The 27,848-nt window shown below is 31.8% G+C and overlaps 1 protein-coding gene across 1 annotated transcript; it reads left to right on the forward strand.

The window, feature by feature from the left end:
- The first annotated feature begins 738 nt into the window (after window positions 1-738).
- Window positions 739-27,361, forward strand: LOC133193536 (integrin alpha-9-like). Its single transcript, XM_061329499.1, has 21 exons — window positions 739-893; window positions 4,715-4,845; window positions 7,522-7,577; window positions 9,196-9,369; window positions 9,613-9,661; window positions 10,212-10,301; window positions 13,378-13,469; window positions 13,710-13,784; window positions 14,110-14,271; window positions 14,544-14,652; window positions 14,790-14,984; window positions 17,447-17,653; window positions 17,981-18,123; window positions 18,266-18,403; window positions 18,631-19,094; window positions 25,206-25,362; window positions 25,697-25,831; window positions 25,915-26,040; window positions 26,304-26,393; window positions 26,543-26,668; window positions 27,041-27,361. The coding sequence occupies exons 1-21, from the start codon at window positions 739-741 to the stop codon at window positions 27,170-27,172; spliced, it is 3,006 nt and encodes a 1,001-aa protein (XP_061185483.1). The 3' UTR covers window positions 27,173-27,361.
- Window positions 27,362-27,848: the final 487 nt, after the last annotated feature.

Genomic DNA, 27,848 nt, shown 5'->3' on the forward strand with positions numbered 1-27,848 from the left:
ATATGTTATAGAACAAATTTGCATGGTATGACGCTTCTATACGTGATGAATAGTATGAACATTGTAACACATTATAAATACATGTACTTATATACATATAATTATAAAGATAAGACATACAAAGAATGAATTACTCTTTTTTTCATTTCTTAACTTATATAATTAAAAGCTAAGTGAAAAAAATTCCTATAATTATAAAACATGTTAAAAAACTGTTTTCAATAATGAACAATGTATCTGAGTGATTAGATTAAAAGTTCTGTGATAAATTATCGAGTATTTAGAAACTGTATATTAGCTGCTTGTCATTCACATGAAAAAAAATGGTTTTGCAATTATTAAACATGTAACAATAGCATTAGGTTTTTGCTTACAGTTATTCAATCTAATTAATGAATAAAATTAAAAAAAGAAAGAAAGAAAGAAATTCATGCTCAGATTTGACATTGAAAATGAATAACCAAAGTTTAGAAAAATCCATTTTTCTTCACGCCACAATCCATGATACGCTAAATATGTAATGAACTATTATGCTAGATCAACTATAATTCCAAATAGATAAATAGTTGAAATAACATTCTACGAAATTTAAATCACTGTGTTTATTGAAGGGCAGTCCTCGAACTTGTAATGAATTATGCGGAAACTATTAAACAGAACACGGAAGAAGCTTTTTCTTCCTGATAGATCCAATATTTCATGCCTTTATTAAACTTTTTTTTACATTCGTGTGATAAAATGAAATCTCTTTTAAATCTGTTTCTGTTTTTTGGACATTTATCATTTTTATTAGCGTACAATATGGATGTTGAAAAACCCTTAATTTATTTTGGTGTCGCAGGAGACCAGTTTGGATATTCCACAGAAATCTTATCTAACAACGAAGAAAAGCGGTGAGTTTACGTGTTTTTGTTTTGTGTTGTTTATAAGGCATTTGATAGAATGATTCTGAACAATGCAAAGGGAGTGGGGTGAGAAAAACATCTATCAGTGTACAAATTATTACATTAGTAAGTAAATAAGTGAGTAAGTAATTATGTAAGAAAGCAAGTAAGTAAGTAAATAATTATTTATTTATTTATTTATTTATTTATTTATTTATTTATTTATTTAAGTGTCACCTGCCAAATATTACAAATAAAACAATACAGTTACAATTGCATGTAAAATACTGGCATCCTGCCTCAACGACATATGAGACACTAAAAAAAAAACCTAAAATTTAAAAAAATGCATATAAATTATATCTTTTTCCACAATTTAAAAACCCTTAGATACCCCAGGGCTCATTTAAAACATTTGCTTGTCTGTTTCCTTCTTTTGTAGATTAGAAATGTTTTGGCTACCAAAGCTTGTACATTAGTGTATGCGAAACACGACTGAAAAAAGTTCAAACTCAATGTTTAGAGAAATGTCTTTCAGTTCAGAATGTACATAAAGGCACTAGCTGATAGATTATAACTTACTGATGTTATCGTTTTTCATTTAAAGAAGTACGTTTGGGTGAAAAGAATCGGATCATAAACTTTTTAAACAGAAATGCTTTAATTATATTTACATTTCAATGATTTATTTATCCTATGCACAAACTATATTGACAGACTGTCTAGGGTTTATTTCCCGATCTTAGCTTAAATAGTACTGCATGACTTCAATATGAAATATGAGGACAATGGATAACAATCAAGCTCAAAAGTCTTATATAAATTTTAATAAAAACCGAAAGCAGAGCAAACTCGAACCCCGAAAACACCAGATGTGGGATCAGGCGCCGTGAAGGAGAAACATCGCCTGTCGACCGGTCCCGCCCGGCGTATGCTCTTTGTCTGAATCGAGTAAACGGAGCAATCCGTAGACATTTATGAAAATACTGGCCAAAAAATTTGTATTCAAAACGTTAGTTAACATTCGACCATTGTTTTGAAATAAAGATCAATATCACAAACATGTCGCAAAGTAGACTTCTGCGTTAAAGCTAATCTTTTTTAAGTTTTTCTATGGACAACATTACAGGTAGAATTAGTTTGCAAAGTATATCACAATATGTAAACTATTAATAGAATAGTATTTGTCAAGAATAGTGAATATCAGATAATATTGTTTTTTTTTTATTTCCCACTGGTTGATTTATTTTCCTAAAATAAATACCAACAATTTCTAGGAAATAAAACTTCTTCCTTTTCGCGAAGTAATTTAAGCACATTTTTATATTGATCTGTCAAAAAATTCATATGAATAATATAACTGAGGTAAGACGTACAAAATAGTAATATGTATACATGTATATGTATATGTCATTTATAACAGCTGCACTAAAGCTGATCGGAAAGATGAGACCAAAAAAAGGTAAATTGTATATCCAAACCTTACAATTTAAAATAGATAGTGGTTTGTGTCCCAAAATCGCCACTGAAAATTGCCATTGTCAGCTATAAACACGTGATGATGCTACAGAATAAGAGAATAATGAAACCCCTTCCTGGTCATGAAGATATTTGATCACACTTACATGGAATTACCAAAGTAATACAATAGAAAGAGTTTGAAGTAATGCCATCTTTAAAAAAAATTGTTTGTTTGCCCTCTCCCTACCGATTGACTAAAATGTGCCCTACTTAAAAAACTTTTTTTAACCTCTAGGAAACTATTATTTATTTATCATTCATTCCGAAAATTTTTGTCCCGTACACGGACATTTTAATTTTAATAATACCTTTAATTTTGATAGAGTTTAAAAAATTCAGCATTGATGTTGAAATTTTCTTGGGAAAAAAATTTCCCACCTACCTACCGACCCATTATTTTATCCTGGGTCGGGAGAGGGCAAACAAACATTTTTTTTTAAATATGGCCTGAAATTAAACTAACACCACTATCAACAACAACTCTCTAACATGTTTGAGTAGACGTTAGTTTGATACACTGTCCTGGCGTATGACTGTAAATAATAGAAAGTTGATGCACATAATAATGTGCAAAATCCAAAAAAGTGTACTTCTTGTAAGTCAGATAAACCAAACAATCATTTATTGAAATTTTCTAATTAATCATTAATCAGAATTTATTTTGATAAAAGGGGATAATCTCAATTCATAGATGTACATTTCGCGACATCAACATAATAAGTATTTAATATGATACATATATTGTTTTCACCGCAACATTAGAGATTTTTGATTCATCAAAATATTCTATATCGGTACAAATCTTTATTTAATTCGATGAAATAAAATAATTGTAATACCTTTAAGAATTTCCTTTATAGTTCTTTGCAAAAAAATTCAAACATTTTTTTATTTTATTATTTTTATTGAGCGATCTAAAAAGTACCATATTGAACCAGTCGGAGGGATTTTTGACCTAGATGACGTTTTAAATACATAATGAACAATTGGATAAATATTAATATACACGTAGGTTCCATAATTTGTGCGAGCGTTTTAGAGGTTACTTCCAGCTCGAATTCCTTAATTGTTTCGAGTGTCTAAAGGGACGTGGCCAGTGAGGGTTCTTTATCGTGCCATTGCCTACCAAGACACGGAGCCTCGGTTTTTAAGGTCTCCTCCGAAGGACCTGCAACTTTCACTTCAGAGTGCCGAGCGCTTGGTGAAGGAACAGTTGCTATCTATTTTTTATCGACTTGGGTCAGTCGAGGTCATGATTCGAACACACATTATTAATCAGAATTTATTTTGATAAAAGGGGATAATATCATTTTATAGATGTACATTTTGTCGACATCAAAATAATGAGTATTTAATGTACTCATTATAACATTTGTTCTAATTTGTTATATAATATTTGATATTTATGATTTATCAAAATATTCTACATCAGTACATTTCTATGAAATAAAATCATTAAAAAAATTCCTTTATAATTCGATGCAAGAAAAGTTTAGCATTTCCTATATTTTTATTGAGCGGTCTAAAACGTGGCGTGTTGGACCGGTGGGTGAGATGTTGTACGCGTGTTGGACCGGTCGGTGAAATGTTGGACCGAGCTCTAGACGACGTTTTTATTAGGCGGGATTAATAAATATATAATAATATTACACCCAAATTACATGATGAACAATTGGATAACCGTAGGTTCCGTAATTTGTGCGAGTAATTTAACTCGAGTTCCTTATTCGTTTCAATATATCTAAAGTGATGTGGCCTGTTGGTTTTAATCCATATTACTTTAGGAGCATATATAAACAATCAAGTTTTTGATACAGCATGTGATGTACATTTCAAATTATTGAAAGATCAGGATAAAGTTTATAAAGTATTAATCCTTTGGTATTGTTTGTATTCAAACAATGGCGTTTTAAATTGATTGGCACTAATTTTGTAAGCTTGTACTGGCCAAATGGATCCAACCTTTCCTTTTAAACCAGGTTCCACCAGTAAATTAGTTTTCCCCAAAAGCAATGCATGATCCCATGAGTTTATAGCTAGTGTGTTTTTAGAGCAGCAAATACAGAGTCTACCAAACTGCTTACTCCATCATTATTAGTGAATATTTCGTTGCTCTCCATCAGTAAAATAATAACATAGAAGGCATTTGGAGTCGAATGAATCCCGACAGCGATGACCGAAATTAAAATAGGTAATCATTCTATATATGTCGTAAGTTGTATGTATTCAGACTGACTAAAATGGTCTAGAATTTGAAGTTATTTGCTTTCAAGACTAATTAAAACTGTATTCATAATTATTATTTAAAGGATTGTGATCGGTGCACCAGCAACCTCTCTATTGCCTGAATCCAACCGTAGTGGACTCCTTTTTTCATGTCCAGTAGAACCAATGGAGCCGAAAACAAACTTCTCTGGCTGTGTAAAAGTACAACCTGAAAGTAAAATACTTATTATACATTATTTATATTTTTTATTTTCTTTATTAAAATGACTGATGTAAATGTATCATTATGTTTAGAAATTTAAACAAAAAAAAAGTTTTCTTTAGTTGTTAGTACTTGAATTAATGTCACAGCTGTTGCAGAAAAAATACATAAGCCGCGTAAGTGGGTTATGTAAATTTTTTTTCTGCAAAAGGTGCGACGTCAATTCACGTACTAAAAAACAAAGAGAGTCATTTCATTGTTTATATTTATATCTTTATTGAAAAAAAACATTCAAAGTAAATTAAATATGTTAAAAATTGTATTATAGATGTGTATGTCATTGTATGCATAATTGACGGAAAAAAGCCATTGCTGAAGAAATCTATGCAAGGGGGCTTGCTTAGTATTGTTTACTGACTGATTAACGGCAATGTATTTTATAAGTCATAAAGGAAATAATATTCTGTGGATGTAAATATATGACAATTAAGAGGCCCATGGGCAATAATGGTTCCCTCATATACTATGGTCCTGCTCTTCTTCGTCAGCAGATTTTCCCCCATTATATTCCTATGTGGCTCTATTCCATCCCCGGGGTCATGATTTAAACAAACTTGATTCTACACTACATGAGGATGCTTCCTTATAAATTTGATATCAAAACTTTGCTGTTCTTGAGAAGAAGATTTTCAAAGATCTTTTCCTATTATTCCTATATATATATAAAACTTTGATCGGCTATTGTGGACCCACCCTACCCCGGGGTCATGATTCTAACAAACTTAATCTACACTACCTCAGAATGCTTCCATATAAATATGACTAATCATGGTTTTTTTTAATTCTTACAGAAAAAGATATTTAAACATTTCTTCCTATGTATATATTCCTATGTAAAACTGTGATCGCCCATTGAGGCACTATTCAACCCCCGGGGGTCATTATTTTCACAAACTTGAATCTTCACTATTTAATGAGGCTATTACATAAGTTTCATCTTTTGGCCCTGTGCACGTGGTTCTTGAAAAGAAGATTGTTGAAAGATGCCATTAAAATTGCACTAATTCTTAATTACACGTATATTCCCTTGAAAAAAGGCACGTCCATTCATTTGGGGAAAAAATTGAATCCCCTTCACCAAATAATGCTCTAAGCCATGTTTGGTTGAAATTGGCCCAGTGATTCTGGAGTAGAAGAAGTTTAACGTTTACAATGACGACGACGACAACGACAACGACAACAACGACGAATGGACGTAAGACAAGGGATGAATTCCGATCAGAAAAGCTCACTTAAGTTTATGGCAAAGGTGGGCTGAAAAAAGGGATTGAAAAATATTATAATACATGTATTTCCATTTCTTTGCTATTATTGATCGTCGCTGAGGCAAAATTATACTTTATACAAAATAACTTACATGTACGAAAATTATTTTGCCTCAGTGGTAAATAATGTATTTAAAGATCAATTGAATAAGTGAATTATATGTAAGAATTTTGATAATATACTGAAAGGAAAAAGAAACGCAGGGTAACATAATATGCGAACATTTTTTGACTGTATAACCGAAAATTATGAAAATTGTTCAAAGGGATATCTTGGTTACTGTGCATTAAAATCAGTGTTCAGAACTACTCAACCGTGAAATGTATGACGTCACAGAAGAAAAGTGGTAAAAAGCCGAAAACACGTGCATATCGATGACGACATGTTTTTCAAAACATCTCGTAGTACCATTTGCTGCACTTAAGTTATACACATCGTTTTTCGATATTAACAGTCGATTTGCATTTCTTGAAATCAGGGTACGGTTGACGGAAGTACCATGGGGTCTTGCTATTGCATTGCCTAAGTAAGGACAAAGGCAACGACAGGTTTCTGTACAGTTTGCTGCGAATTTTTCCACAATAGTAGGTCTTACCCGTCCTCAGAGAGGGCGTAGAAAGGTTTCCAACCAACCGTGACGATGACGTTGAAGCGTAACAGCGCCACGTCAAGATCGGGCTATTCATCCTGCCACCTGTATAATCACCATCACATTACCCTAAAACTGCTGTTAATACAGCAGGCTATCATAATCGTTACATTCATCCCAAAACTGAAGGAAATCGATAACGCGATTTTGATTTGTGAGCTCGTCAACTGTACGTAAGTGTTCCTCTAACTCGCGCATGTGTGCGTCGTTTGCCTATTTTTTTTTTATGTTAACCCACCTCCCAATGCTGCCAGGGTTTGTCAAGATTTTCTCGGAAACAATCACATTTATTCACTTGACTGGTCTCTGTCAAGTCCATCTTTTTCGCATCAAACGTCTGTGGGACTACGTGGACGATAGAGTTTAAAATGTCCAAGTTGGTCGATCTCAATCAACTAAGGGCTGCCTTCTCGGAAGGGTTGAATAATATCCCTTTTAGAAGGATAAACACACTGATGAACTCCATGCATAGGAGAATCAAGGCGGTGACAGATGCGCGAGGGAGACATGTGAGATAATGAGAATTTTCATTTTTCACTTTTGGGGTGTACCGTCATATGAGTTTCAATAACTCATGAATTCTTGGGGAAAATCAAATGAGATTTTTTAAAGTACACATACAGTAAGTAAAAGCATTGCTACATGCCATTTTAAGAAGCTTTATGCTAATTAAAATTAAAATGCTAACTGAAGATACAATATTTTTCTTTTAGTGGCATTAGCAGAGAGATTTGGTTCCACAATTCATAGGTATGGAGGATCTGTTGTTGTGAGTATTCCTTTGAGAGTCAAATTTAAAAAAAAAGTCAGTGTAATGCATTTGAAATTTTACATTACGAAAGTTTGCAATGTCCTTTAAGAGGGCTGGGTGGTTGTGGCCATTTTTTTTTTAGACTATATTGATCTCCTTTAGAAGAAGAACTCCATATAAAGATATACAAAAAGGATCAAATTTTAAAACTAAAATGTATGAAATTTTTCTTTGCCAATTGATATTTGACAGCTTAAGATATCATATCTAAAAAAAATAAGTTATATCTGATGGTTAATTTGTTGACCCCCCAGCCTCCTTAACGAAAGTATACATTCAAAATTACGAAAATAGATAAACTTAATCTAAATTAATTTAATTAAAATCAATGTTTAACCAGTTCATTTTTTCAGAGAAATATTTCTTAATATTTGATGATAAAAATGATAAAAAAAAAAACTTGTAAAAAATTATAAAGGCAACGACAAAGGGTGAAAATTATGATCATCATAGAATGAAATATGGAGATAACGAACAGTATTCAAGCTCAAAGTCCATTTAAACAATAGAAATTGGGAGCAGAGCAAACACCGACCTCCAAAATCATTAGAGGTAGGATCAGGTGCCATGGAGCACCATTTAAAAGTCAAATTTAGTCTAAAAATATATACTAATCTATGCATTAATTTTTTCGGTGTAACATGTGTCCGAAGAAAAATGTAGAAATTCACCCGGGAGCCTTAGAAAATCTTTAAACCACTGTCTATTTCTGCTTAATGTACGAGTTCCAATAGATTTTTTTTTTTACATGCTTTCCTATTTGGGACGCATATAATGTTTAAACATAAAAGAACTTGATAATGTTAGATAATTGCATAGTATATATCATAAGATAAGCTTTATCTACCGATAACAAACGGATTTGATATTATGGCAGAACTCTATCTAAAGTGTATGAGTTTTATTTTCTTCTTTACAAATGAACTTGGACATATCTTTTAAAAAATCCATTGGGGAAAAAACCTATATTTTCCACCAGAAAGTGAAAACGCAAGAAGCATTCCACTTTGATTGTTCCATATAATAATAGCAAAATTAGAAGTTGAATGAAAGACGTTTGTTAAATATTTCATTGTAAGGCGTTGAATAAAAAAATTCCATGTTCAATAAAATATGGCATTATGTACATGTACACTGTAAAGAACATTACCTGTTAAAAATTTCTACCCATTGGTAGCCCAGCCTTGAGAACCAAGGTTACGTGCTGAAAACGTACATGGGTTCGAAAGACCACAATTCACAATTTTGAATTTGTAGAAATGTTTTGATTTTGTAATATTCAACAAATTCAATATGGGGTCAAGGTAATGCACATTGAATAAGGTATGTTTCTTGAACACAAAAATAAATATCATTGAAAGGAAATGACAAGGTCCATTTTTTAATGTCTTTCTTTATACACTATGAAGTGTATTACCATTTAAAATTTCTAATTTTTCTACACATAGATACTACGTATTTCTTCTGGAAAGGAACCTATCCTCTTTTAATTAATACAGGCTCGCACACTCGTATGCAAGCATTCACGTGTGTATGCGCGTAAATGAGAAAAAGAGAGATTTCTTTTTTCCTCCAGGTATGCTCCCCACTCAGAGGACTTTTCTTAGATAGAGACGTCACGGCAGGAGGATGTGACTTATTCTTTAAAAATATGACTTGGCAGGGATATCTTAATATCAGAGCCGGAAAAGTAAACGACAAGTACCCGGAACATGCCTCAGGGATGTATGGATTCTCAATAATTGCTGAGGTTTGATTTAAACAGGTTTCTTACTAATATTATAACTTCCGATTGAGGCTAGGTTAACTCACTTATACATATAGTTTATATAATTTAAAATATTTAGTTGATGATTGTTAGGCAAAATAAAATCCTAGTAAGTTAGTGACAGCAAAATGATGATTATTTTGGATGATTGTCAAACTTTAATCCTTTCTATTTTACCAATCTAATTATAAAGTATAATGAAATATTTATTTAATTCCATTTTAGAATGACTCGTCAGTCGTACTCGGTGGACCAAATGCATGCGGGAATGATGGTATAATTTATTAATCGTTAGAGATAAAATGCAAAATAATTTTCTACATTTATTTTTAAATTGTGTGAATATTTAAATAACCAGTGATGAGCGTAATTCAAAAAAATAACAAAAGATATTTTCCCTGTCGGTATTTTAAGCTTCACTAAACTTTATTTCCTCACAAATTCTTGACATTTTCATTGGTGCAAGAATGGTATATTGATATAACATACCCTATTTTTGTTCGATAAACAACTTTGACGTGTCAAAAGTTTGTCAAGAGAAAAAAATTAAACTAGGACAGGTAGAAAATAAACAATTTAATTTAATGATGTACAGTAAACTTGTAAATATCCAATTATGCGAATTAGTAGCAAGCACATTACAAAATGGGGGTTACTTTCACGTTAGCGGGATTATAAATAGTTAAAGGTGAAAGGCGTTGGTACTCATGGGGATGGGGAGACTTGGGTGAAGGTTTTTTATTGTGCATTTAGCGTAAATTACACCCACCCCTAAATTTCAAGCTTACAGTATTAAAGTTGGTATTGAATTTTCATTTTTACAGGAGGTCTGGCGTTATTTACCAATGTATCAGAGACAGCAGATTATCTGTACAGTAGCAATTGTTCCCGTTTCTTTGGTGGATATTATTATGGTACGTTCTTGTTAATTTATTATCTGATTCTGTCTATTATGACCTTCCGAACATTTCTAAAACTAAGAAAAAGAGATTTTTATATAATTGCAAAGATATTTAATAGGAAACTTGATACAATTTTCATAAAATCTGCGATTACAAGAGAGAATGGAATAAAGGAATTGTATTCAACGAATGGAAGGAAAAGGTGTTGTTCAAAATGAATGTAATACATCTTCAATAAGGTGAATTTGCTTCATAATGAGTGTGTTTATATTATGACTTTATTTATATTAATGTTCTAATGTTGTCTACGGAATAGAATGTAATCTTTGTGGACTTATTTATGTTGGTGAAACCAAGGGTTCACTTCATAAAAGAATATCGGGTCACAGATTTCAAATCAACAACGGGGGCCAGCAGCTTCTATACAAGCACTTTAATTTACCAGATCATTCAATTTTGTCAATGAAAGTTAGAATTCTAGAAAAGATTTACCATCATACAAAAATTCCATCACTGAGTACACCTATCCGTAGACAACGAGAAGAATTTTGGATTAGAAAACTAGGGACGGCCTTTCCCTATGGAGGCAATGACAATGTCGATAGTGTTGGGAATCTTTCCAGTCCACAGTGTAACAAAGTCAATGTGATGAGACTTTTTAACCTTACACAGAGACATAAACGTAGTCATGGACATCGGTCTTACAATAAACCTTAAATACGCGATGTCTCTTTTGATTCGTTACTACGTTATGTAAATCAACAGTTAGGTCTTCATCAAATCCAAACTTTACTCTGTCCTTTTGAAACTTTTGATTAGTCTACTTGAAAAGGTCAAGGAAAGTTTTTTTTTTTTTGATTCCTCGACACCAGAATACAGACTCGGATCTGTGATTATGGATATTGCAAATCATAGGCTTTTTAAACCGCCACGTTTTAAGGAGGAAAATGCAGCTAAAACAACCCTTTTTTCCCCTTAAACTCCAGTATACCAACAAAGGAATTGATGCGGTTAATATAAGTAATATTCTTAATCATAAAAGGGTCCAGTCTTGTATTCCAACATGTTTCAAGTTGAAGACTACACCTTGTATTTCCTACAAATATACATCGACTATTGCTTCCAAACTTTTTAATTACAAGAAAACTTTACAGGGCCTGGATATCGAATATCGGAAACATAATCCTCCTTCGTGTTCATTTTCTTATTCACCCTGTAACTATAGTCCTGCTGGACACGTTATTACTGGTGACGTAAATATAGTTAATGATGAGGACCTTAGATCACAAATTTTAAAAGGTCCTAAATATAGGGAACCCCGATCCTTTAACTGGCATCGTAATTTCATACATATTATGGATTCTGCCAGGATTACGCCAGGCGTTGGGTCAGACATGAAAAAAAGACCTTGACACTTTGTCAGAATGGATTAAATGTATCAGATATATGTTAAAATCTCACATTAAGCGATTGAGGGGCAGTATGAAAACTATCTATCCTTCGGTATTTAGTAACTCAGAAGTGAAAAAAGAATTAGATAGATTACAAGTACGTACTGGTCCCTGCTGAAATCACAAAATTTTACCAAAATCAACAACATAAAAACTTACCCTTTTCAACTTTATATACATATTCCCCACGATAAATTAAAGTCCAGACTTTCTGATATCGTTGACAGCTGCTTTGTCAATAAAAATGGAACTCGTTAATTTACTTACCTTGTCATTGGTCATTTACAAAATTATTTTGTTAAAAAGCACTCTGATTGTACACATAAGTACTCTGAAGTTGACATTAAAAAGATGCTCGAGTGTCTGATTGACAATATCTATGTGGTTTTTGGAGACCAGATCTTCCAACAATCTATTAGAATTCTTATGGGTACCAATTGCGCCCCGTTATTAGCAGACCTAATTTTGTATTCATATTAAGCAGAATTTGTCAAAAGTCTTTTACGTGAAAAATAGAAAACACTTGCAGTGGTCTTCAACTCGACATTTAGATATATCGACGACGTATTGTCAATTAACAATGGCTATTTGCATTCTTATGTCGACACGATATATCCCGCTGAGCTTGAGATAAAAGATACCACAGAGTCTAACACATCTGTTTCATATTTGGATATTTTATTAGAAAATGACGTTAATGGTAATCTAACAACCAAGCTTTATGATAAACGTGATGACTTTAACTTTTCAATCGTCAATTCCCCCTACTTATGCAGCAATATACCCTTATCACCTGCATACGGGGTTTATATCTCTCATTTGATTCGATACGCCAGAGCATGCTCTACGTATGAACAATTTCTAAAACGAGGTAAGTTACTGACAAAGAAATTGATGAAACAAGAATATGAACAGTCTCGTTTAAAGTAAGTTCTATGGTCGATACAATGACCTTGTCAGCAAATACAATCTATCATTAAGTCAAATGCTGACTGACTTTTCTCATACTATTTTGTTAGGCCATTATTTACACACTGAATTGTCGACGGATTATTTCCGTTATTTCCCGATCATGACAAGGAGCACACGGCGGTTGTGACTGGTCTGCAGAGGATGCTCACTCCTCCATGGCACCTGATCCCACCTCTGAAGTTTTAGAGGTCCGTGTTTGCTCTGCTCTTATTTTGTAATGTTTAATGGACTTTTGAGCTCTAATACTGTTCATTATCTCCCCATATTTCATTAGATAACCTAATCTATTATCTGCTAACAATATTTTTATTACACTTAATGCATTTTTCATTTCATCAGATGCCGAGCTCTCAAAATTTCATTTTGATTTACTGACAAAGATTGGGTAAAGAAAATAAAATAAAACCCATTGTATTGTTGGTATTTTTCTTTAATATATATATATATATATATATATATATATATATATATATATATATATATATATATATATATATATATATATACGCAAAGTTAGAGTTTAAAGGGCTTATCATATAAAGTTGCTTAGGCTTCATCTTGTTCTATCCAATGACCGAGTAACCATGTGAACAGTAAGATAGATGAGTGAAACACATCTCTTTAAACGCATGTATATAATATAAAGATGTTTTCCTTGCTTTCAGGATATGCCCTAAATGTGATGAAGTACAAAAATGAGACTCTGTACGTTGTTGGATCACCTGGTTTTTCCAACAAAAAGGGCGTCATAGGACTGGTTTTTATTTTTTTTTTAATAGCAGTATAAATCTTATTACTTTTGTTTATTTTGTCAGATTTTTTTCCTGGAAAATCGACTGAAACAAAATAAATTAATTTCAATCTAACAATTTATAAAACTGGAATGCATTATTCAGAAATATTCGAAGGCATTACGAGTTAAAAATCCTTGTAGTGCCTTTCTAAAATTCTATATCCAACTGTTGAAGAAATGCTTACTTCCTTTGTTATTTTTTAGATGGAGGTCGTAAAAATTGTAACTAAAAGTAACAAGCCTTCCCTGGCGCCTCAAAAACAAATAACTGGGCTTCAGGTAGGACAAGGCGATCATATCTATATATTTTGTATATTCCTCCTTTTTTCTAAAGATGTCATATATATATGCCGGAGGTCGCAATTAATAGTAGTCGCAATTTAAAAAAAAAATAAAATTCATTAAAAGCAGTGTAATGAATGGGTGCGGTTTGTAACAATAAGTACTGGCTGCAGTCTTAATCTGCAACTTGTATTTAGGCAAGAACAAGTACCTGGATTGTACACTTTAGGGTGAAAAAACTGTAAATGTAGAATTCCTAATAAATTAAATTAAAAAATACAATTCAATGTTTCCAACTTTCTTTTTTTAAAAAAAACTTAAGAATGGAGGAGGATTTGGACAATCCCTGAGTGTCATTGATGTCAATGGAGATGGTTTAGATGATATCATTGTTGGAGCACCTTTAGAATACATAAATGTGTCCAGTAAATCCTCTGTAATAATTGACGTTGGCAATGTGTATGTCTATCTAGGATATAATGGAGTACGTATACTTATGTCCAATACATTAAATGCAATATCTCAGCTATCATGTAAACCATTTAACACATGAGATATGTAATAAGATTGATACATCATGTATTTATAAGTGTACTTTTTCTCACAAAACTGTCGTTAGAGCTAGGAACTAACTAAATTTAAGCTACATTCCGGTGAAAAATAAAGATTACAAGTCTACAAGTTTAAAACAACCTTTGAAAATTGAAATACTTGTTTTACAGCAAGATATTATTGTAAAGTTTATTTTTAAAATAGACGATTATTCATGACATCGGGATACGTATAACAGGGGACCTTATAGTATCAGGACGGTTTGGATCAGCGGTAGGCAGCATAGGGGATATCAACGACGACTCGTTCCAAGGTTTGTTACAATTGATCGAATTATTTTATTTTTTAAAATTGAAATACTGAACGATTTATATTATTTATCTGAAAAAGCCATAACTAGAAATGAATCTCACAGAATATAATAATATGTGAAATACTGTTGATAAAAAGATGTTGCGGTCGGAGCACCCTTTGAAAACGACATGAGAGGTGCCATTTACATCTTTAATGGATGTTTAAAGGGATGTGTGGAGAAATGGAAATATACGCAAAAGATTCATGCTTCAACCATCAATATTAACCTGAGAGGGTTTGGTTTTTATATCTCACGGTCACAAGAAGATATAGATAACAACGAGTATAAGGGTGAGTTTTGCAATATAGACTAATCATAATATTTTAAATTTGATTTCGATCATGACTTCTGTCAACAAATAAACTATTTAACTAAATAGAAATCTCTTGAATTCAGAATTCTCTATAGCACAATCTGCATTTTTTTTTCGACTTACGTACAAAAATTTATGATTAGAATCCCTAGACAAATTTGCTTAGTCCCCTTGACAGGGCCAAGAACTTAAACCTATATACAATTAAAAACAATAGCCTTGCTAAACAGACGAATGGGAATTAAAAGTGTATTCCATCGAGTCAGCCAAGATGGTTTAGATCTGTTGTTATTAAATCAGTAGGTCGGCTTATAAAAAATCAAACCTAGATTTAAAGTCAAATTGTGAAATATTAAAAAATATATATCTTATTGTTTTTTTTGCAAAGAATGCCCATCTATTAATGAATTGAAGAAAGTCTTAAAATTGATCTCTTAAGAAAATCAAAATGAACATGCTTTTTAATTTATCCGGAAGAATAATTAAAGCAGGTTTATTAAGGTTATATGCTGGAACTCATGGGATGCGATGCCTTCATCTTTTCCCTTTTCAACCTCCCACATTTATGTATCACGCAGTACAGTTAAGGTGTCAAATGGAAATATCGGTGATTTTTTTAAGGTATAAATGCATTCTTTGCAGGGATCGGCGATTCTTTTTGTGACTTTAATGATATCTGACAAATGCAATGTGGTTCAAAACTGCATCTTGAGGACGATTAGATTTTTTATTTAGACTTGTCACGTGATGTGACAGTCACGTGATTTTAGCAAACATACTTGCAGTATTGAGATCATCTATAAAATCCAATATTGCAAGGGCATAACCAAGTTTAACTTTTAAATCTTTTCAACACCCTTTGTATAGTTTTTGAAAAATGCTGTGAACCTAAATAGATTCTACTATCTCATTGCTAAAATCCCATTTGCTAGACCGCATGTTGAATATTTTGCTGGTCAGCTACATTAAATATGGATATACTTAATTTATTTGCGAGATTTCATCAGGTTCGCAGCACTTTTCACATATCTGAATACTTCTTGAGTTTTTGTGTAAAAGCTTGTCACGATCCATTGAGGGTATGCCCTTGCAATATTTGGATTTATTAAATTAAGACCCTTTTTTACCCTCCACTGAATCTGCATACAGATATACGGCAGTATCAGTTGTCTAGGGAATATACAGAAAGTATATGAATAAAATCGTGAGACAGACATCGCATCTAAGTTAATGGCCTCTTATATATCTTCAAATAATATTTTACTTGATTATAAAATACATTTTTCATTGTATAAAATATGACTTGATCTTCCTCTCACTGCATAAAAACTGCGTAAAATTTTACGTCACATTGTGAAGTTCATTGCGATCAGTGAATTGTTTATATCTTGTTGTGTGGAATTTAACTAACGACACAACTGCATGTAATATTAAGTGTTGATGTAGTCAAGAGATACCCAACAGTTTAAAATAGCAAATCATTTCATTTTGTGGTAATTTGAAGAACTGATGTTTTTGTGTGATGTCATAGTAAACATTTCCCGTATGAATTAGGCCTCGCCTACTTTTTGTAGCCTTAACTGTGCTGCTCAATATTCAACTATCAACTGATTCTGCATGTACACAAGAGTACATGTATGTTCTGTGTACAACTAATTTTTAAACCATTACAGACTAATGACAAATAAGACGATGTTTAAGGGTTTATAGATGTCTCATTTGAAGTCAGTATTTCATTAATTCTATGATAATTTTAGTGTCCTTGTTTGAACATGCAACTTACGTTGATTTGAACTTTAACTGACAAGTTTTATACCAATGGTAAGGTCATTGCTTTCGTATAAGTTTTGGCAGATTCTACCGGATCAATTCAGAAGGGGCGCTAATTTTAACTTTTTGGGTTCTAGTGTTACCAGGGGTCCATCTTTTTCTTATTTCAATTTGTATTTTTATAGGATTTATGAGATTAATATCTGTTCGATATCTTTACCTTTTCCATGTACCAAAAAGAGCACCTAAATTCAGATAACAAGGGGATCTCTTTGGCTCTGGTGCTTTTGTGGTCAAATAAACTTGCATTAACATAAAGATTTTTAGCAAATATACATAGTCTTTATATTACATGTATAAATATATTTCTTGAAAGAATTATCAGTTCTCATACATTGAGAATTAAAGAGTAAGTAGAAAACTAGCATTTGTTAGAAAGGTTTTGTTTTGTTCACGTAGTTTTTTCTTCTAGAAATTGCACATTCTTCTTTTTCATTTTACTTTTTTACTCCTATTTTACCATCAAAACTGTATTCCATAAATTGTACTTGAAAAAAAAAAACGTATTTTTTTAAACTAGGATGAATGATATTGTTAAATATTGTTAGATCATCTTTTGAAAAAAAGGTCGGAATCGCAATATTTTCACATGTCAGATGTAACTTGCAGACTTTGCCGTTGGGTCGTATAAATCTGGAATGGCTGTCGTGTTAAGATCCCGACCAATTATATCCATAGAACCTAAAATTATCTTCCAACAAAATCCCGTACCTTTGAATTCCTCAGGACTGAACTGTTCTAAAGGAAACGACTATCCTTGTCTGGATATAAAAGTTTGTTTCAATCTCACAGGGAAAGGAATTCAGTCAGTCACCTGTAAGTATAACTAATACTTTCTATACATATATAAGTTAATTATATAAGTTAATTAATTTCGTCAAGTCCCAAGAATATGAATTGGCGACTTGGCTATTGATTAAGGTTTGTATTTCACGAATAGAAGAATAAGCGAAGTATTTTAGTTAGCGAGGTGTTTCTCGCGAAAACACGCTATAATAAATTTATTGCGCACAAATATAAATCAACAGTAAATCTTCATATTCAGTCAGAAAAAATCTTATTTTCATTTATTAGGTGGATTTTATTCAATGTGCATTTACCCATAATGTATATCTGTATTGTTTCGTTTTTGAAATCATCAAGATGTCAATTTCACTCTTTGGGGTGACGTATCAATGACCAATAAAAGGATTAATATGGATGGAAATGAAAGCAGTGTTGATATCTCGGATTTCATGGTATACGGAAATAAATCGTCCTGCAAAACTTTACAAGCAGTCGTATCGGTATGTCTTGAGCTCATCTTGATTATGACTACTGTTTCCATTTTTTAAAGAAACTGCTGCTTTCTCTCTCCCCCTTTCTTTTTATACAAATAATCAATTACCAAACTTGCAAAATAGAATAAATTGTTGAAACTTATTTCAGAAAATTGGAATGTCTTTCTTTAAATCCATAATTGAACCCCTAGAGTTCAAGGTCAATCTTTCTCTGAGTGGAAGAACACCAGAATTTGATGTTTTGCCGATTTTGAGAAAAGGTTCCGTGACTTCTCACCAAAACAATGTAAGTCTTCTGTGTTTTTATATTTAGTTGAAATTTCTATCCAATGCTTTTTGCGTTACATCATAAAATCAGATTAAATATAGGGATTTAAAGATATCATATGAAAATATCGAATTCCATGCTATTTCCTTTTTTATGGCGAAAAGATTAGCACTCTATACAAATACAGAATTGTATTTTAAACTGGTATGATAAAATGTTTTTAATGGCCCTTTGATTTATTTTAGGTAACGTTCAGAACATCATGTGCACAAAATGAAAAATGTCAGCCAAAGTTTTCTGGAAATGCTGAAATCAATGATCATAAGGACAATGGAGAATTTGAGACCTTTAAAATGGATTTCATTCTTAGAAACCATGGTGACCCAGCCAGTGCAACTACGATAGAAATTCTGAAAACTAAAAAAGCAGTGTATTCTGGTCTTGTGATATCTGTACATTCAGAAAAGGTTATTTGCAAGGAAACTAACTCAACCATAATTCTATGCAATGTCACAACTGATCCGTTCTATCAACATATGCTGGTACAAATCAGTCTAGATTTCAAAATTGATCCACAAAACAATGATGCTACAGGTTATGTTGATTTTAATATCTCGGTGCAGTATGTTCCAAGCGGTCGGAGTACTAGAGAAAGATCTAATATTACATACGAAGTGCTGAAGCAGCTGGCTGTTGTATCAGTCGGTGGGTATGTACAAGATTATCATTTGAAGGATATACTAAATAATGATATAATTAATACATTGTTACAACGCAAAATGTAATAACAACGCAAAATGTAATAAACTGAGATTATTACATTTTTTTACAGACCAATGCAGAATGTAGTGACGTAAACTATAGAAACATACTTTTTGGATTATTACATTTTGCATCGAGGTTAACGCAAAATGGAATAACACATTCGATGTACTTAATATTTAAAGTAAGATGTCGTTGGAGACGATTTTAAATCACATTTCCTGATGTCTCAAAAATCTTTCAATACTACACGACATTGAAAAATATAATTACATCAAAATTAACATTTTGTGTTCCTAACATTCTGTGCCGAACCAAAATTTACACAAATGTTATCAATGCTTATTGAAATAATTTTCTGTGTTATCAGAGGTAAATACATACCTCTTCAAACTGAGGGAGGCACAATTTCCCGAGGCGAAACAAGTTATAGAATTTACAATAAAATTTAACAGAAACGCTTTAACATATAAGCTATAGATAAAATGTAATCTTATTTCATCGAATTATGTAAACATATTTTTTAGGGTCAAAACAATGATTCAAAACAAGAAAACTTCTAAAAGTTCGAAAATATGGTTATCATTTATTATGGCAACTAACAAGGATGAAGATATTTTGTTTTAATAAACTTTGCCTTCAGAATCAATGTAAAACGTATACCGAAGGACATTTAAGAATATTGTGGATAAGGTAGTCAAATTTGAATAAAGATTGATTGCAATTTCTTCCCATTTTTTTCTGTGAAAAATGCATTTATTTGTTGAGGTAAAAGCGATCATCATATACTGCGATATTACATTCTGCGTTAACTTTTAGACCAAATGAAATAACACAAAATATAATGATCTCAGTTTATTACATTTAGAGTTGTTATTATATTTTGATTTGTAACAATTCATGCTTTTTATGCTAGAGTTAAATCACAAAGATATAGTTATAAACGTTATGAAAAAAATCACACACTTATTTGCTGAGATAAAACCGATCATCACATACTGCAATATGACATTATCACATACTGCAATATGACATTATCACATACTGCAATATGACATTATCACATACTGCAATATAACATTATCACATACTGCAATATGACATTATCACATACTGCAATATGACATTATCACATACTGCAATATGACATTATCACATACTGCAATATGACATTATCACATACTGCAATATAACATTATCACATACTGCAATATGACATTATCACATACTGCAATATGACATTATCACATACTGCAATATAACATTATCACATACTGCAATATGACATTATCACATACTGCAATATGACATTATCACATACTGCAATATGACATTATCACATACTGCAATATGACATTATCACATACTGCAATATGACATTATCACATACTGCAATATGACATTATCACATACTGCAATATGACATTATCACATACTGCAATATGACATTATCACATACTGCAATATGACATTATCACATACTGCAATATGACATTATCACATACTGCAATATGACATTATCACATACTGCAATATGACATTATCACATACTGCAATATGACATTATCACATACTGCAATATGACATTATCACATACTGCAATATGACATCACATACTGCAATATGACATTATCACATACTGCAATATGACATTATCACGTACTGCAATATGACATTATCACGTACTGCAATATGACATTATCACGTACTGCAATATGACATTATCACGTACTGCAATATGACATTATCACGTACTGCAATATGACATTATCACGTACTGCAATATGACATTATCACGTACTGCAATATGACATTATCACGTACTGCAATATGACATTATCACGTACTGCAATATGACATTATCACGTACTGCAATATGACATTATCACATACTGCAATATGACATTATCACATACTGCAATATGACATTATCACATACTGCAATATGACATTATCACATACTGCAATATGACATTATCACATACTGCAATATGACATTATCACATACTGCAATATGACATTATCACATACTGCAATATGACATTATCACATACTGCAATATGACATTATCACATACTGCAATATGACATTCTGTGTTAACTTCGACACAAAATTAGATAACTCAAAATATAATGATCCAATAGTGTTTTTACATTTTGCATTACTACATTATGCGTTGAAATCGACACAAAATGTAATAACACAAAATGTGATGATCTCAGTTTATTATATTTTGCGTTGTTAGTACATTTTTCATTGTAACAGTACATGCTTTCTATGCTAAAGTTTAATCACAAAGATATAACTATAAACTTAATGAAAAAATCCCAGATATAATTAGCTGTTCCAGGTAATCAATCGTCTGCTTTGAAGACAATTAAAAGTATCTTGCACGTAATCAGGATCCTCACTTAAGTATGAAAAACCAATGATCGCAGATTGAGTAATCTGTAAAATGACATTTTTTTAATACAAAATTGAGAGTAAAATTTTATTTTCGACCCCACTTTTTGATAAAAGCAGTGGATATTAATTTTAGACTGTCCGTCACTCTGTCTGTCAGCCCGCAATAAAGGATAGGAATGTGTTATCATTGAATTATTTGATTCAAAGACAAATGCAAAAATATCTGAAATTATTAATTATGAGTGTCCAAATGCTGACAAAAAACTTCACGTGCTCATACCATGGAACTTTGTCACTTTTGATAATGCCAGTGATATATATCACAATAAATGTGAAGTGCATAAAAATCATTTGCAACTGTAGTGTATTGAAAACAAAATTTACTCATTCTTAAAACGGTTACAATTCATTAATTATTTTATGCATTGTAATTCATAGCTGGAAACTTAATACGTTTTGTTTTTATATCTTACACACGCTCCTGTTGGGGAGCAGTTCATATAACAACTTTTTAAAAAATAATAAATTAATAGATATCTGATGAAAAATTAAAACCAAACTGAAATTAAGCAAATTTCAAAAACTTTTATTCATCTCATTTATATATGTTATCAACAAGGCATTATTCCATCGAAATACTGAAAAAGTAACGTCTCATTTCCCCATGTGCACATTCTAACACAACCACAAATAGATCGACCGCTCCTGCGGCCGATAAAGATGACAGACGTTTTTGTACAAATTGCGGGGCATTTATTTTCACACTGAATTGTACATGTCTACGGCTTAATTATAATGTACATAAATAACCGACATTTAGGAGCCAACAAATGACAAGTCAACAATTGATGAGTTATGAACAAGGATTTGTTAGATGTTTTTGAATTAATTTTAATTGTTTTCAAATGACAACATAATCGTGTACAATTACATCGTTGGAACCCACGGGTTTTCTCTCCGTTACACTACATTCAACAGAATATAGTGTAACGGAGAGAAAACTCATGGGTTCCGACGATGGTAAAATTCATTATATTAACTACAAGTTAGACTTCAAATCAAATCGATATGAAACCAAGTATAACCATCTCGATTATATTGAGTGACGTTTGAAAGGAACATTATGTGTGGTGTACAAATCCGAATGAAGAACAAAAAAATTCTGGTCTGTCGAGTCAAAAACATGTGTCAAATATCGGTTTTCAAAAAATGCATCCAAAGGTTGAGAGACTGGATTATTCGTGCCTCCGTATTACCTTGTCGCCACCGTATTTCTTCACACTGTCTGATATTTTTTTTTAATGTCTTGCTGTTTTACACACTGATGTTAAAATATTAATGTATGCAGAGATGTGTAAAGGTACACGACGAAGTCAAAGATTATAAGAGGTGAATATATCATACCAATTCAACATCCCGTTTAAATAAACTTTCTTTAAAGATAAGAAATATTTACCGTTTTTGTGATGAGCCAGTCCATTAAATGAAATAAGTATTGTTTCAATACCAAAGTTACTGAAGAATGTTATTAAGTGTGAGCTGTGTTTTGTATCTATGATGTTATCTCTATTTCAATCAAAGTATATCAGTTTTATAGATGGATTTTGTTGCTGTTTTGCGAAACATTTGAGAAGTTTGTTTCTTTTTGCTTACTCTTCCTGGGCACCTGATCCCATCTCTGGAATTTCCAGGGGTCCTTGTTTTATGCCCTCACATATTTGTATTGTTTGTGGATTTTTTGTGATCGATAACTGTACGTTATCCTTACCTTGTACATTTTTAAAATGCTACAATAGTAACGAAAGTTATACTGATTCTTAATATGCAAATTTGAAAGATATATCTTCGACACAAAACAAGTAAGCAATTTTAGCATTTGTTAGTTGTCTCCAATTTTCTTTAACACATTTTTAAAATGTATAAAGATCGAGATGAGGAACTTTCATCGACACCGAAAAAAATTGTTTCTAGACGACAAGCCCCAAATTGTTCAGGTATACTACTAGTGTTGCTGTGAACAAGTGAACCGTGAGGAAAACAAACAGTAATCAGGCTCCAATGAAACAATACGAATTGTGAGCAGGGCAAACACGGACCTCTGTCCAGCCATGTGTCCCTTGTCATCACTGTGTAAACAATACGAATTGTGAGCAGGGCAAACACGGACCTCTGTCCAGCCATGTGTCCCTTGTCATCACTGTGTAAACGGAAAAAAATTCTTAGACAATTCAGTATAAAATAATAACCTAACAATTTGTTTGCAAGACGTCAGGCAACACAAGACTTAACGATAGATCGTAATATCAATGTAAAGTGCTATTCGCTAACTTTTGCTTTGACCAATTAAATAAAACGTACTAAGGTTCCAAAAAGGAATATTTTAATTTGTTACATTCGGGGTTCAAAATACGTTTTTAAATGACAGGGAAGGAATTAATTTCGCTGTACACGTGAATTCATTTCAAGCATGATTCCTGTAACTGTATTTTACTGTACAGCTTCGTGCTCTTTTTAATCTCACGTGGTTTTTCTCACAAATTGAAGTCACATTGTTACAATGTGATGCTGTGTCTTGAAACAACAAAAATATATTTTAAAAGTGATTGTTAATGTTTGTCGTACCTTATCTTTCTTCACTAATTAAAAACATAATTCACAAAATAATATTTCTTACCTGGAAATATAAGAATTTCCAAATCTTTTTTTTTAGTTTCTTGCCATTGCAACCGTCTTTGTATCCGTGTTTTTCTTTTAAGGCAGTACCTTTTTGCAGAAGCAAAGTTTATCATTTTACTTTTTTCATATAACATTTAGAGAATTGCTATTTTAATTATCTAGGAATATCGTGTTTCTTTTAACAATCCTTTTTTTTTTTTTTACTTCCCTTCATATTTCAATTATTTTTCTTGCACTGCTTTTTTTGAAAATTGTCTCTTGACTGTGAGTAACTGTTTTTTCCCTTGCCTAGACATAGTACCTGTAATTTTTATTTTCTGTACATTCACAAGACTCTTTTGTACAATATGATAAGATATTGTTTTTCATGTTTGTCTGTCCTCCGTGTTTAAAAAAATCAGAGTAACTATCTGATATCTAGCTTTAAGACAAATCTGTCCCATTGCAAAATTACAAAGTTTCAAACCGTTAATGCAAAGGAATTTTCATATCAATATTAACATTTTTCCGTTTTTAAAGATAAGAAATACTTTATTATCCTATATTTCCCATGGTTTCCATCCGCAGTTTTGTCGTTTTCGACGCTACATTTCATTAAAAATGAGACGAGTATGATAAATGAACAAAGTAATAAAATACTCACCTTATATAGTCAATTAAAAAAATCAGTCAAATAGTACTAGTAAGCTTGACTAATTCAATTTGTAAATGCCTATGGTAGAATCGTCGTAGTTATTTACTTGACATGAGATATCATATAGTTAATTTTTTGACGTATTTTGGTAAGATAATGTTAATTTATTATATTAGGAATGGACCTTGATCCTAGGGAAAACTATTTGAGCTTATAAATTACGCGGGGCTGAATATGGTATCTAAACTGAAATTAAAAGATAAACGTATAGTAAAAAAAAGCATCATACTACGTTTTTAAAAATGTAACTTTTAGAATTAGAATTTTAATTTTACTTTATAGTGAACCTAGTCAGGATCAGAGAGAAATGGACACGAATTCAGAGATGATGATTCATGAAGAAACTTTTCGTGTTTATAATAGAGGACCAAGTACAGTTGATGGTTTAATTCTACAGATAGGTGTACCATGGTCTATTGCTGGTGTACAGATCTTAAGTGTGCGTAAAGATATTGAACTTATTCAAACTGTATACATGTATGTACAACTTTTTCCTCTCACTACTATTTCAGAACTTTGTAGTCGATTTTAATGTAGAAAATACGCTTTCTGATGAGGGGAAGGAATTAAACGTAAAATGTCACTGTTTGGCGTTTAATAAATTAGTGTTACTTATTCACCAGAATCTCAATTACTTTGAAAGCTTTATGTAGATATTGCAGATAACTGCACTAGGAAAAATAAGGATGAGTACTGTGCGAATTGACGAACCTGAGGTCATGTTTTCTTATAAGATTTGTATTGTCATATGATGTTCCTTTTGTTTATTGTAGAAACTTGACTACGATAAAGGTATTTGTAATCTCACAACAAATGCTGATATGTTCGTCAAAGACAAAGAGGTGAAATCAAAGGTTCAACCTGATGCAAAACCCCAAGTGGATACTAAGCAAAATAGTTTATTTATTGTGAGTAATTGGAAATCGTTTCTTCAGAATTATTATTTTTCTAAATAAATGTCACATGCGTTTTATCCTTGAGCTCATTTCAGAATTGTTCCCAAAAAGATGTAAAGTGCCATCTCCTCCAGTGTAAAATAAAGAAACTTGCACGAGACAACTTGGATGATATAAAGCTTACCTTGAATCTAACAACAAATATCTTACATCTTCTTGAGGTGACATGAGCTATTAGCTGCCTTAAACATTTAATGTTTCTTAACATTGAAATATATGAATAATTATAGACGCAAAAAGAATATTCTTGATTATAAAAATATAGCAAGAAAGACAAATATAAAAACAGCTGTTGTCGTACATAAAATTTGGAGAATTTGAAAGAAAAGTAAATAAAAACTTACATGCAGCTGACCACAGAGGGACTACAAAACATGCATTACGTATTATAAATGTTGATTTATTTTTTTCTCCCTTTGCATAGAAAGCCCCTGTTATTAAATATATAACATCGGGAAAACTGATTTCCAACCATTCAGACTTCGAAGGCAACCTTAGAATGACAAATGGAGAGGTAAGGCATCTACCATATAATTCACTCTACTCATTTATTCAGAAAGGTAGCTTGAGCTTGAAAACAAGGCTAAATACTTGTAGAAACACTAAACCTTGTATAAATATAAAACATGTACCACTTATAAATCTAATATGACTGTGTTACAGATTGTGCTTACAATTATTCCGAAAAAGATTGTTTTTGAAACCAGAAAAATTGATCTCGGAGTGGTCATCGGCGGTAGCGTGGGCGGATTTGTATTTTTAATCATTATTGGGATTATCTTATGGAAGGTATGAACTTTTAATGTAACATTTTAAAATATCAATGAGAGCATTTTTCTTTACAAAGTATATACTGTTTTAATCATTGTTAAGGAACGAAAGCATTAAAGTGACAAAAGAAGACGAAGTTTGAATAGTCAGTGGTTTAAGTTTATAAAACACTGCCCTGTGAACTGTCTATGAAAATGTTTTATTTTCAGTTGCTTATAGGATAATTAAATTGTAGAAAACTATATGTGAAAAGATCGAAGCATAAAGGTTTTGATAAACCCAGAACAATTTCACAAAAACACCTTGTTATTATATTCAGTGACTTCAAACTCTTTAAAGGAGTTTTTTTTTTTCTTAAAGGCTTGTACAACCACCTTTAATATATTTCAGGTCGGATTTTTTAAACGGAAAAAGAGACAACAGGTTGATGAGTTCAAAAGGAGAACTGCTTTGTTGAAAAGACAATCAAGAATGTCTAAGATATCGCGAGTGGATGGACCAGTTAAAGTAGCGGATCAGTGAAAAATAATTTTACGAAAAGATGTGGTGAAAGATGATTAAATTCTTATATAGATGTATCGAAAGGAGTGTATATATCGAAAGATAATTTTGCGAGTGAAGACGAATCATTTTTCATAGCTATGTTTTATGATATTTTCTCTACGTGTGATTTCCCTTATTTTTAGATTATTTTTTTTAAATTCATATATGTGTGTGTATTTTTCTCTTGTTTTATTTTAAAAGGGAAGTCAAAACACGTTTTTATTTTTTGTGAAAAATGTGAGAGTTGGAAAAATGATATTCAATGTCCAAATCTAGCACTCCCAATACAGGAATCAATAATTTCAGTTAAAGACAACAGTATGCGTAATTAAAATGGTGTGTTCCCGTTTTGCACACATTTGATAATTAAGTATAGAACAAAAGGAGTAAAATATGTTTTAATAACAATTATCGTCTGATCTCCGTCTTGCATTTACCTTGAATTACCTGTATTTTACGAGTTCTATTTCAAGACCCGTCCTTCCTTGTCATTAATATAGTCTATGCAATATTTCTAGTATCTACTTTGTAATATTTTGAGTTTTTTCGCGAAAAAAAGTTTCAACTTTGAACAATTTCTATCCTTAGATTAGGATTCTTTAAAGATATTCATATAAGATTTTTTTAAAAAAAGAGAATATTTTGTAGGGTCACT

The sequence above is a fragment of the Saccostrea echinata genome, unplaced genomic scaffold (assembly GCF_033153115.1).
Source record: "Saccostrea echinata isolate AGI-Se365-2 ecotype Australia unplaced genomic scaffold, CSIRO_AGI_Sech_v1 ptg000028l, whole genome shotgun sequence".
NCBI classification, from domain to species: domain Eukaryota; kingdom Metazoa; phylum Mollusca; class Bivalvia; order Ostreida; family Ostreidae; genus Saccostrea; species Saccostrea echinata.